We start from the raw sequence: 12,573 nt of genomic DNA, 5'->3' as shown, positions 1-12,573 counted from the left end.
GGTTATAACCCCCTAGCCACGAACGAGGACTCGCGTGGGTGTAAAAACTATAATTGACATGAACTTGTCAATTGCCCTGATTTGCATGACAACCTCCTTGGTTCAATCATGATTCCATGGACACGTCGATGCGTCGAGACCGTGATAGATTTGGGTGGCAGCCCCGGCGGCGTGTCGGGTTGCTTAGCGCTGAACCAAGAATGCAAGAGACCTTTCTTCTTCGCAAACATATTTGTAGCACGAATTCAATTGTCAATTGTATATAAATTGCACTCAGTTTATTCAAAACAGGAACTTCGTAATTTTCAGAAGTTCGGGTCACAAATGGGTCAGTGAGCACCCGCCGGCTCACCGGGGTCACTGACCTGAAGACGGACCCCTTCTGAGACGGAACCAATTAGCTAAATAGACCAGAAGCAGCGAGAGATTGATCATGGTAGGTGTTAATAAGGTCTGAAAGTTTGATCCGACATTATATGTGAGAAATAACTAGTTGTCTCAAGTTGTCTCTGACGAAAAGATCGATATTACAGAGAGCTCCAAGCATACGTCTGACACACGCGTTTGACATAACGTAATAACGCGGAAATTAACACGCCTAGAAAACGTTTCAATTGACTAACACGTCACATCTTTTCATTTATCGATTGGCGTGACTTAAAAGTTTTTGCATTTGGATAGAAACTGCTAACGCAAATAAAGGATTTCAGAAGTTAGAGGAAGAACCCCATGCCGTCCCTGACTAACCGGATCGGTCAACCGTGATGTACAGTTATCGTTACGGCCATGTCGGAACAGCGATGCAATTTTGCACCTGCCGACAGATGGCGTTGAGCAACGGGCACGCGTTACGTCCGGCTCAGTAGGCGTCCGCAGCTTTATTGTGGACGTTCGCGAACGGCCTTTTACACGAGTGCCGTTCGCGCCCGTTCATGTCGCAGTCTTGCGAACGGGGTGCTAAGTGACACGAACGGCGCCGAACGGGGGAAATGAGGTTGAGCGGGCAGGAACGGCTGGAACGCCGATCGAACGCCGTTCCGGGCGTTCGGGCATTTTCATTTTTACAGAGGACACACAGAGGCCACACACAGAGGCAAGCTACTACTAGAATACTTACCAGCTTCTGTTACATCCTCACACTTTTATTCCTGATGACCAGTGATAAAGATGCAATCCCCTTCCAAAACGTGAGTCCATCTCCCCTCTAGTCAAAACCGACACCTGTGGAACATCATAGAATACACGATGTCTGATTCAGATGTCAACTACTGTGGATTCTTGGGGTTAATATAACCTGGAAAACTTGCAAACTTTTGGGAAGTGTGGGCCCACAAATAGTTTTTGTCAGCTTTCGTGCGCACTTACAAGTACAAACACGTACTTTAATACCAGTACGTGACGTAATACAAAGTAAAGAAAGCCTGACAAATACTTCTGAACTGACGTCTAAAACAAGCCGGAGCCTACTAGATACTTGGAGAGTAGTGTGCCCGATCCACTCCTAGATTAAAGTAAATAGCAGTCTTAGACGAGAAAAATCGACTCCAGTGAAACTTACGGAGTATCAAGCGTCACATCGTCTCTGCTGGTGCGTATTTCATGGATGTAAAAGTCGTGAAAGTTGATTTCTACGGTGTGGACAAACAAAAGTCACAAACTTTACTTCCGCCTTACGCCATCTTGAAAATGGTTGATTCCATTCTGCAAAGAGGGGATTCAGGATAGCGCAGCGCGGGGGACCTTCAAGCAGATGTTGGGTGGAAAATCATTTTTAAGGCTTCTCTGAGAGCCATCCAGCCGAAGAAAAGCTGTGCTGTCAGAAAACTTAACGATCTTTCCGCCCTAACATGTATTTGAAGATTAAGTTGCAAGCGGCCAAAATTGTTGTCTAATTTTATGTTCTGTTCCAAATAGTATGAATATTAAAGTCTCCAGTTGCATGCTACAACATTTTCGCCAACACTGGGACTAAGATGAAAAAGGCACCGTTCAACTTACTGTTTAAATTTTTCTGTTAAAACACCTTAGAATGATTTAGAAGGCACATTATTCTTGCCTTCTCTGTTGCTAAATCATTATTGTTGTGGAGGACCAATGCCTCCTCTAAAGGGATGAAACTTCTACTAACGTTAGTAGTCCTGTACTTTTGTAGGCAAAGTCACATACTGAAGCTTACTTAAAACACATCATGGGTGGGATTGACTTTAAAATCTTGACATCGAGATCCAAAAGAAGGCCTACTAAATAATGTTACATCTTTAGTATGATACCAGAGCTGTCTCCAGCTTTTAATTTTTTCCGTCCCACTAATTGTTTGGGGCCCATGTTGTTCTTTGTATCTGTCAATTCTAGATAACAAAAAAACAAAACATTTTTCAGCAATTTCATATCATGGAATTCATATTTCGGAATGGACAGGGTGAATTATGAATTTCTGTCCCAGGATGGAGGGATGGGTCCTGGAGACAGCCCAGTACTAGTATAATACACTATTGAAGACTACTAGATGCTCCAAAAGAAGGTAAAATATCTAATGTGTTATCCCAAACAATGGGCTGAATAATAAATCATGAGCTGACATGCAGAAAATCACTGTAATGTCCACATTCTGAATAGACTTGACAATCTTCATTGTGTTTTACACAAAGAGACGGAACTAACAATTGTATCAAAGAAAAGGAATACCTTTCATAAATTGAAAATAAGTCAGTGTATCCATCTACACTTGAAGGAGCATGATGCCCATACATTTTTATGTACATCTTGTTAGGCATTACTTACACATGTCTATCACAAAGAGATAATATCTTCACAAGTTCCTAGTAACTTCCTACTGAAAGTACTAGTACTCCTTACTACCAATACACCCTATGCTTGGAACTGATTAATCTGCATAACTTTTTGTGCGAATTGAAAAAAAGGAATTGTAATCTCATGTTAAAGTAAATGACATGATTCTGTGTAAACTTCTGCTCCAAAACCTAACTTAATGAAGTCAAAATCTCAGCATCATATCATTGTTATCAGTAATGTTACAAATGATATAACAGCTACTTCCTTCTACGAAATATTTCAAGTAACAAGATTGGTTATAGCTAACTAGGCAATAGATACAACAGTATTCATGTCCATCCTTAAAATGAAAAGTTACACGCTCAAACTTTCTCATTTCTGACAAATGAAGATTTCTTTAACAAAATAAATAGGTTTTACTCTTTTGAGTACTTAAGCCATAAAGTAATTCAAAAATTTTAAAAATGTCCCTTTAAAGAGCTGGTTGCAACAAATTTAACTTCATTGTGCTGAGGATGTTGTTTGCCTGGCATTCCGCATACATGTATCTCTCTAGAACCATCTGGCCATACATATCACAGGTTGGTATGATGATAATGCTCTTGTATGCTTGTACAGACACAGTCACTTCTGACTACATGTTGACACAGTCAAACATATCCATCTGGAATCACCTGGCCATCCATATCAACGGCCTATTTGTACGAACAACATTCTTACACAGACACAGCCCCTTCTGTTTTCATGTTCTCATACATATCTATCTGGCACCACCTCCCTGTCCACATCACACGTCTGTATGTACGTAAGAACAACGTTCTTGAACAGGCGCAGTCCCTTCTGTTTACACGCCGAGATGGTGTCCTGGAGTGACTCCAGGCACAGGTCCGTGGACAGATGACCCTTATCCCTGGGATAGTATATGCCTTCTGTGGAGGCAAAAATACGATAAGTCAGGATCTGTTCTGTTTTGATTTCATTTCATATTTTTATTAATCAGAACATGAAAAGGTACAAGACACATTGGTGATAGATTCTAGCAAGCTGCTAATGTGTGCTGGTTTGTTGTGTATGTGTCAAGTAACATTATGTCTATAGTATAAGGAAATATGGGTAATGCAAGGAGCAAACAACATACATGTATCATCATGAATGCTTATGTGGTGCATGCATATTAGATCTGATGTGAGTGGTCTACGTTGTCATGGTAATGATGTTGTTTGCCCTGCGTGTTAGCCAAAGTTTTCTGTTTTCCTAGCTCAGTAAAGGATCCATGAATGGTCTATTTTCATCTATCGTGGTGGCATCAAATGACGGAGTGGCTATTCCAGCATACATGAGATCTAGATGTTCACAATGTCCATGTGTAAAGAAGTGAACAGAGTGGTCAGTACCCACCTTTTGTGTCCACATTGTCCGGAGGTGGTTTGGCCCATTTGTTGGGTTCTGCCTCCATCAGGGCCTTCAGCCATGGGAAGTCTGTGGTCATCTCAAATCTACCATTATCCAGAGGACCTGTTAGACACAATGGCATGAAATACTGGTCAGTGCTCAGTAGATTAGCTACAGATAAACACATACATTGATTTTCCATTACATAACTTGCCATTATGCATACATTATAGATGATATTAGAGCCAAAACATTTTTTCAAAGAAAATCAAGCTGCAACCATGACTCTATTTTCAATGGTAAGTACAAGTACAAAAGATTATCTTATTATTCTACTGGATGCTATGGTATGAATCAACATTGTGTAACAAATTGTTGGTAATTTAAAAGGAATCAAATCATTAGTCCTCCCATTTCATGGTATTCATTTGTGAAAGATAAAGCCATCATTATCCGTACTACACTACAAGCACACTCACCATCAGCCTTATAAATGTCCCTCCCCCAGGGGTAGCAGTGGACCTGCCCAGGTTGTGGGGACTCTGCCTCCTTAAAGTCCTCATTCTTCAGGAGTTCCCTGGATGGAAGGGTCAGGAAAAAGTTGAACGGCACTTTTCCAGGAGAATGGACATGGTTTTGAACTTCAAACAAAAGATGCTTAGTGCACATCTAGCTATAAAAAAAACAGTATATGTATCATTTTTACATCATTAAGGCCAGGACAGAGACATATAAGTGCTCTAATTTCTATATCACTGTACTAATCAACTTTTGTATATGAGTAGCCTCACTTTCCGGAAATAATTATTTTACAGATAGAAACAAACAATCAATGTAAACTTTGTTCATCGGGATTTTATCCTCTATCTCAGCTCTCTTCTACTAAAAAAACAGAGGCCTTACTGGTTGATGTTCGAGACGAGGTCCATCCATGAGTGTGCTTGAGTCTTGTTGACGATGGACGGGGGGTTACTGTGGTCCCATAACAAGCACATGTGGTAGTCATAGCAACCAGAAAACATCTTCTGTTCCAACACACTGGGGTCAACCTGTTAGGAGAAAAAGGAAATTATTTTCCATACAAAGGTTTTCTTTCTTAGCTAGGATACCTGGTCCAGTATTTGCATATGTGGTCACATGGCCTACACTAGAATCCTGAGCCATTGCTTTTAATTTCCAAATGAAAAATTGCAAAAACAGATAACATTGTATCTGTTTGCACCAGACCTTAAGGTCTTATCGAGGATGATGGTAATGGTATTGAGGTAGGACAATGGTATTGGCTCAACTTAACAAGAAACTTTAACAGTAGAAGACACATTTGATCTGAGACAATGATAGAAAAAACAAACATACCAATAGTCAGTAGAAGAACTGTTAACAAATACATGTACAAATTGCAAGATTTTCGTTATCTCACAGAACAGTAAAAACTAGCTCCTGTACACACCTTGTGCATGGGCCTGAGTGTGACCATCCTGTTCCTCTCAGCGGGCAGGGAACACACCTGCTGGATGACATTCTTCACATCCACCTTACGACACTGCTGGAAACTCACACGGTTCAGCCGCGGAGACTTGTCCAGCTGGATCTTCTTCAGCACACGACAGGCTGTTCCTGTACAGGGGACAAGGTTGTTGTTGTTTGTGAAAATGTCAGCTTGCCTAGAGATCAATCCTAGCTTGAAATCTGTCCTTGTTTGGCTTCAACTGTTACTTCATTGTATACAAGCCAAACAAGGATAGATTTCAGGCTAGAAAAATAAGACATACAACACGGTAAGCAATTAGCTTACTTCTAAACTTAAGAAGTTAGTGAAGAATTTGTAGACGAGGATGAACAAACACCTATGTTGGAATAAGAAATTGTCCACAACTTAAATGCACTTTTATATCAATCTTTGCAATATTGGAGAATTTAAACCCTAAAATTTCAAAAATGTTCTGCAAACCACTCTGTGACTTATAATAAAAAAAAAATTAAAAAGCCATCATGTTATAGACACATGTGAAGAATATACATGTAACACCATGAAGGTATATTTCTACTGAAAATCTATGTGCCGTAGTGACTGGTGACTAACACCTTACCTGAGATAAAGGTGAGTTTGGGGCAGTCCTTCACCACGATGTTTGTCACCCCCACCATGTGTAACGACAGGCTCAGGAGTGTGGACGACTGAACAGTCAGGACCTACAGGTAAAACAACAGGTTACACACAGGCCGAGACACACATCAAGTTTTTAAAGTGTTTCTTTGATATCAGAAAATAAAATAAAACAAAACAAATTTTGCATAACTGGAGGTTAGAAAACCAGGTAATAAGATACACAAAGTAACAGAAAATGTATAAGCAACTGGATAGCAACTAAGTAATAGTTTAAACAGACTGTAGAAGGCAGCAAGTCACTGAAATCGTATCATTTCACAGTTAAAGTTTAACCTTCTTTCTGCTGCCTAACCAGTAACCCTTAGAGAACTGGTACCCAAACAGCTAATTCAGCATAGAAGTAGTATCCAGTATTTGATTATACTGCTGCAGGGTTCCCTGGGGTGGGCAGCTGTCAGCTAGTCTTCACACTGCACTTCCAAGTGGCTCTGTCCAGCAGGTCCAGCATGATAAAGGTTAATAAATCTGTACATGCAACAGACTCCTACCTGTGGGTAGTCATCCTCGATGACCGGGTCGCTGGTACTGGTGGCCACATCCCTGGTCCCCACCCTCCTCAGGACGGTGGTCGTCTGGTGGCTTACGGTACTACTAGTGTTACCACTGGAACCTGGTCCACTCTGGGACCGGGTGACAGGACGGTGGTACCTGGGGTCCGCTCCACGTAAGTCCTCAAGTTCTTTCTTTGTCCTTCCTACAGTCCAGAAAAGGATGATTTTACAAACTATTATATATATATCCTTCTCTGCACAAATAGTTTATTTGCATCAGATTAATGGACCAGCTTACATATGTACTTCTGTTACATTTGATAAAAACATGCAGCTTAAAGCTGGTTATACTTAATAGATAGCACTAGAGAGAGAGAATAGCTGAAAGGGCTCCACTAATTCCTCAGATGAGGTTTGCACAAGAAATAATGATGTAACTATGTGCCCAGAACAGTACTACTAAGGTACCATACAAGATCTTGTCTCAGTTACATTTAAGTAAAAATGTTGCGAAAAAAACAACCCCAAAGATGACTCAGAAGCACGTATTGAATTGTTGTCATGAGAAACTGGCCTACATTTTTGTCAGACTCATAGGGAACTGTGTCATTTTTGTCTAAATACTAATGAGTAATTGTATGTTACCAGTTATGACTTTCTCTGCAGGTTTCACAGCTGGTGCAGAGCTCCTGTCACTAGTGTCAGCAGGTGGTTGTGCAGTTGTGCTGACTGTAGGTTTGTCTTCTGTTGTTTCCTGTGATGCACCACTTGGCTCCTGTGCACTGTTAGATCCACTGGGAGCACCAGCAACCTCAATGTTTATGTCAACATTTCTGTTGTCATCAGGAGAGCCAGGTTCATTGTCACTAACATTACCATTACTAGTTCTAGGTGCAACATCATCACCATTTGCAACATTTCCATTGCAAGTAACACTACTGCTAGGTTCAGTGTTTGTGCTGCCACATGTACTAGTCCTACTGTTTGTACTTTCTCCATTTTGTTGACCTGTACTTGGTCCTTCAGAATTTGCATCTGCACTATTGCTTGGTCCTGCACCGTCCTGAACTGGTCTCCTGTTTAGGCTACGGCCACACACACACCTAGCAGACTCTCTTTCTTCATTGACATTCACATCACACGAGGAAGGGCCAGCTATAGTGTCTGAATTCACATTCTGCTGTATGTCCCTTTCCTCCCCTGCGTCACCATTTATCTGGCCATTTGTGGAAGAAGCACCATTTTGCTGTGTTGTGATCTCTTGATTTGTCGACTCTTGACTCTCATTTTGGCTGCTTGAGGAACAAGATGCCTGTTGTGATAACCTCTCTTCTGATTGGTCAAGTCCATTTTGTGCAACAACAGGTGGTTGGTCAGCTTGCTGGGATGATCCCTCTCCTGATTGGTTATCTACTCTCTGTTGAGGATCTGATTGGACAGTGGTCCCTCCCTGTGATTGGTTACTGCTTTCTTGACCTACAGCAGGTTGTTCTGTGTCATTTTGAACCTGCCTACTTGCATCATGATCATGTTCATCTTCGTCATCTGAACTTGAACTTGAGTCATCTCCGTCCTCAGATGCCGGGGACTTTGCAGCAGGTGCCTGTGTGCTTTCTTGTTCTGCCAGTTTCTTCTCAGCCTCCTGAGCCTTCTCTGCTTCAGTTGCTACCTTTACGTCTTCCTTGATCTCATCACTGGTTGCCTGACAAGACTGGCTGGTCATGCCGGGTCTCACAATATCTTCTGCCTCCTCCTTAGGGGCCTTCTTGGCAAAACCTTTCCCCTTGGGGCCAACTGAGTGGCCATGAGACTTGCCTCCCTTCCTTGAGTCATGACTGCTGGTGCTTGGTTCATCTGAGGCTGTTTCACCTACATGTGGAACAACAGTTCAAGAAAATGATTTTGTAACTTTTCTCATCGCAGTTACCTAATAGGGTTATGACATTGAATAACTTCTGCCGTATGAGTACAATGTTACAATGTGAACTGTGGACAACATAATTTCAGATAAAGTACATATATCATAATTTGCTAAGTTTTTCTCTGTAATCTAAACATTGTAAAGTATTATCACATATAGCCTAGCTCTACTGCAAGTCTACTTCTCAACTTTGACAACTGACCTTGGTTGACCTCCATATCACTGTCTGAGTCACTGGAGTCATCATCATCATGGCTGCTATGTCCCACAGTGGCCCCTGTAAGAAACAATATTCATTCTCTATTTTCGCATCTTCAACTTCCTTGTTATGTTACTTTCTTTTACCACACTAATATCTTAGTTGCTGGTTCTCTTTACACCTAAAGGATATATTTATGATTTATGTCCCTTTGTGTGCTCTTGTTTCATTCCTCTCCCCAGCTAGAATTAATGCTTACAACCAGTACATGTATATGTAGTTACTGGTTAGCTTGTCTATGTCATACCTTGGGTACTGTTACTCCCACTGCCTGCAGTGCCTGTGTTGGACACCAGGGCAGATGACACCCCAATTCCAGTTCCCGCGCTCAGTCCGACACGGAGGCATCCCTTTGGGGGCTCGCGGAACATCTCCTCCAGGTGGATGTACTCGATGGCGGGAAGGAGCGTGATCAGCTGACAGAAGCTGTCCAGTTTGATGGCGTGGCAGCGCCGGATGGTCAGGTCCTTAAGACGAGACCACGTCACCAGAGCTTTGCATGATAAAAGAGGAATTGAAATATAAATTACACAAATCAGGACATCATTTGCATTATAAAATAGAAAATGTAAGTCTATTATAGCTTTCATTGAAGGATTGAACGCATACTTGTGAGGCTAGGTATGTAATCTCATGAAGATGAATACAACATCAATGAATTAAAAAGAATTAAAATGTGTGTTGTCTTCTGGAAAGCATGTATCCTAACTTTTCTATGAAGTTGATCAGCTATAGTGTGACTTTCACAGAAGTACATCCATTCTCATCTGGCTTGCTTGCAACAAAGACAGCTATCAGTAAATCTGTATCTTTGACTGAAAATAATAAAATCTCACCAGGTACATGCCAGGTGTGTGGGTTGTGCAGGTGAGGAGCGTTGTACATGGACAGGTACTTGACACCTGGGAACACCTGGCCGACAGATCGCATCCCGTTGTCTGTGATGTTTGATGGGTTTTCTGTCACATCTGCAAGTCCGTGCTGAACCAACTGTGCATTGGTCCACTTTCCTGTAGACAGTGGAAACAACACAAAATGCAGATGTACAAACTACACCACATGCATCAGGACTATCGGTAACAGTGAACCCTGTGTATATGGTATGCATCTATATTTGTAAACATAGCTGTTCTGTTTGTAACAGTTGTGAAAGTATTTTGCAGCTAGATTAAGTTATGTGTACAAAATCAAAACTGAATGTCAACTGAACTTTTATAAAAACACACTTCTTTGTCAATTTGCTACTTTTTCAAGTATAGATCTGAAAGATACAGCTGATAGATCTTTTTGACCTAACTTATCTTTATCAGTTAGCAACCTGTGACCAATACAAATTTAGTGCCAAAAGGCCAATTCATCAGGTACTAGTACATACCCTATTCCATTTACTGACAGGTTTTATGTTAGGGTTACTCTAGATGAAATGGGTTTGAAAGACTCTGCCTGTGATGTATCTCAAAGTGACAAATACTTACCAGCTTCAGGGAACTCATCTATGAATCCCAGATTTAATGTGTCAAACTGTGGGAAGTCCACATCTGCCATCTTCAAGGCTGCAAACACGCTGTCCTTGGTTAAAGACGGCTGAATGTCCAACTGCAAGTGTGGAAATAATAGATAAAGAAAGAAGTTATTTTTACGCTTTATGTGCTTCATTGTCATCTTGCATCGTATTTTAATCATAAAATCAAGAGTTACACAGATCTAATTTGGTCGCTGTATGGTCAGACCTTTAGTGAAAAGATTACACATGAAAGTTTACGTGTCTGTAGTATTACCTCTTGAAGATGGTTTGCTGCAGTGATCACCAAGAATCCCAGATCCACCTCTAGAGCGTTCTTGCACGCTCCAAAAGCGATCTTTGTCAGATTGCGGTACCCACGGGTCCGCCAGCTGTCCTCAACCACGTGTTGGATCAAGCCTCCGAGGAATGGTACACGTACCAGCTCGATACGCTCCAGATACCTGGACCCAGACAATCCTGTCATCAACGGTACATACTTTAAAGCATTTGATGGTCCTGCACAGCTCCTCATGACGAAGGTGCGTAGATTTGGACACTGGAAGTCACGGAATGGGTTAGCACTGGTGAACTTTACCCACTTCAGGTACAGATGCCGTAAGAGGTCAATAGCGGGTAAGTCTGGTGTGACAACCCCGGTCAGGTACAGGGACGTGACTCTACAGCTGGCCGGGAGATTCACTCTGTTCTCAACAGAGATGGGGAAGTAACCGTTACGGTTCTTAAACTGCCCCAGTAGGTACACATGAGGCAGGTATGTGACGATGGCCTCCAGGATGTCCAGGTTGCTGGTTTCCACACCGAACAAGTTGGGACAGGACTGCAGGGCTTCGATGATGCCGGGCACGCTGAAGTAATCAATGCCTCGCCTTCGCCGCTTCACCACAAACTGTGGATGGAGGCCGTAGATGCTCACGAGTTCTGGGCACCGTTGCAGAAGCCTGCAGCACCAAGATACAACAGGGGAACATGATTAGTGTGTAATCATATTGTACATACAGGATATATGTAACATGTCATCTTTTTTTTAGTATTCTAAAATTGTTCTTTACATATCAGGTCTTGCAATACTAAACCTAAAGAAAATCATTTAATCAGTGGGGGTAATTGCTCTATATTGAATGATATGAGTTAGACATCAAATTGTCCACACTCCACAGTAACAAAATCAAAAGTAAATGTACCATACTTATATTATAAGCCATGTTACCAATCGACATCCAAGAATATGAACAAAATGATTATCATGTAAAATGGTGTAAAAACACAGCCAATTCCCCATGTTCACAATCCATTTTAGTAATGGACATCGGAGGATATCAACAAGACTGACCTCCTGAAGCCCTCGTCGGTGAAGCCATTGGGCATCCATCCGTACCACTTGCCCTCGGTGAAGTCTATCGACGTGCGCACACGCAGGTTCATGGTCACAGCCTCCCTCAGTTTACGGGACAGACTCTCCAGGGCCATGATGTTGCGCAGGTACAGGTAGTCCATGATGTGACACAGCACCTCCAGGGACAGCTTGTTAACCCAGTCAGTGGGACCTACAGTTATAGGACAAGGATTTTAAATATGAATCGCCCAATGGGTAGATAACCACATAGTACAAAGCACCAGTCTATCCACCATGCTCGAGGTTTGGAAGTTTACATCAATGGCATAACTTTAAGCCAAAGCCTCTGCCAAAGGTCCTGCATTTGACGAGAGACACACCTTAACAAAGAACCAACCTTACGTATCGAAAAGAGTAGGAGCACAAGGAACTTCCGAAGACAAATTACTTTTGAATACACATACAGAAATATAGGAGATTCAATGCACAGTTGGCCAGATTATGCCCTACCTGCTGCAACAATGGTAGGATCACCTCCTGTTGCAGGTGATGACACTGTTGGGTCTGACCCATTCTTTTTCGAGGGAGGGTCAGCATCTCCCAGATGCAATCTCTTTGCTTTTCTCTTCGGCATCTTCGAGGTTCAGAGGTTCCTACTTATGATGATAACAGTGGCGGGGAACCCTGTT

The 12,573-nt window shown here is 42.0% G+C and overlaps 2 protein-coding genes across 2 annotated transcripts in view; both read right to left on the bottom strand.

The window, feature by feature from the left end:
• Nucleotides 1-1,761, bottom strand: part of LOC136442605 (NLR family CARD domain-containing protein 3-like) — a 35,283-nt gene extending 33,522 nt beyond the window's left edge. The window contains exons 1-2 of the mRNA XM_066439549.1: nucleotides 1,559-1,761; nucleotides 1,118-1,221 (exon numbers count right to left, since the gene is read on the bottom strand). The gene's annotated coding sequence lies outside the window, so the exon portion shown is untranslated. The remainder of the gene's footprint in view (nucleotides 1-1,117; nucleotides 1,222-1,558) is intronic.
• Nucleotides 1,762-2,580: 819 nt separating this feature from the next.
• Nucleotides 2,581-12,554, bottom strand: LOC136441607 (F-box only protein 38-like). The gene is made up of 15 exons (XM_066437989.1): nucleotides 12,395-12,554; nucleotides 11,882-12,095; nucleotides 10,805-11,489; nucleotides 10,502-10,622; nucleotides 9,863-10,036; nucleotides 9,274-9,519; nucleotides 8,970-9,044; nucleotides 7,492-8,715; nucleotides 6,844-7,049; nucleotides 6,276-6,378; nucleotides 5,636-5,802; nucleotides 5,089-5,234; nucleotides 4,665-4,762; nucleotides 4,192-4,308; nucleotides 2,581-3,722 (listed from the first exon to the last, which is right to left on the bottom strand). Exons 1-15 carry the CDS (start codon nucleotides 12,516-12,518, stop codon nucleotides 3,544-3,546), a joined length of 3,879 nt encoding a protein of 1,292 aa, XP_066294086.1. The 5' UTR covers nucleotides 12,519-12,554; the 3' UTR covers nucleotides 2,581-3,543.
• Between the last annotated feature and the right edge of the window lie 19 nt (nucleotides 12,555-12,573).

This window comes from Branchiostoma lanceolatum, chromosome 9, assembly GCF_035083965.1.
Source record: "Branchiostoma lanceolatum isolate klBraLanc5 chromosome 9, klBraLanc5.hap2, whole genome shotgun sequence".
Taxonomy (NCBI): Eukaryota; Metazoa; Chordata; class Leptocardii; order Amphioxiformes; family Branchiostomatidae; genus Branchiostoma; species Branchiostoma lanceolatum.
This window is presented reverse-complemented; position numbering and strand designations above follow the sequence as displayed.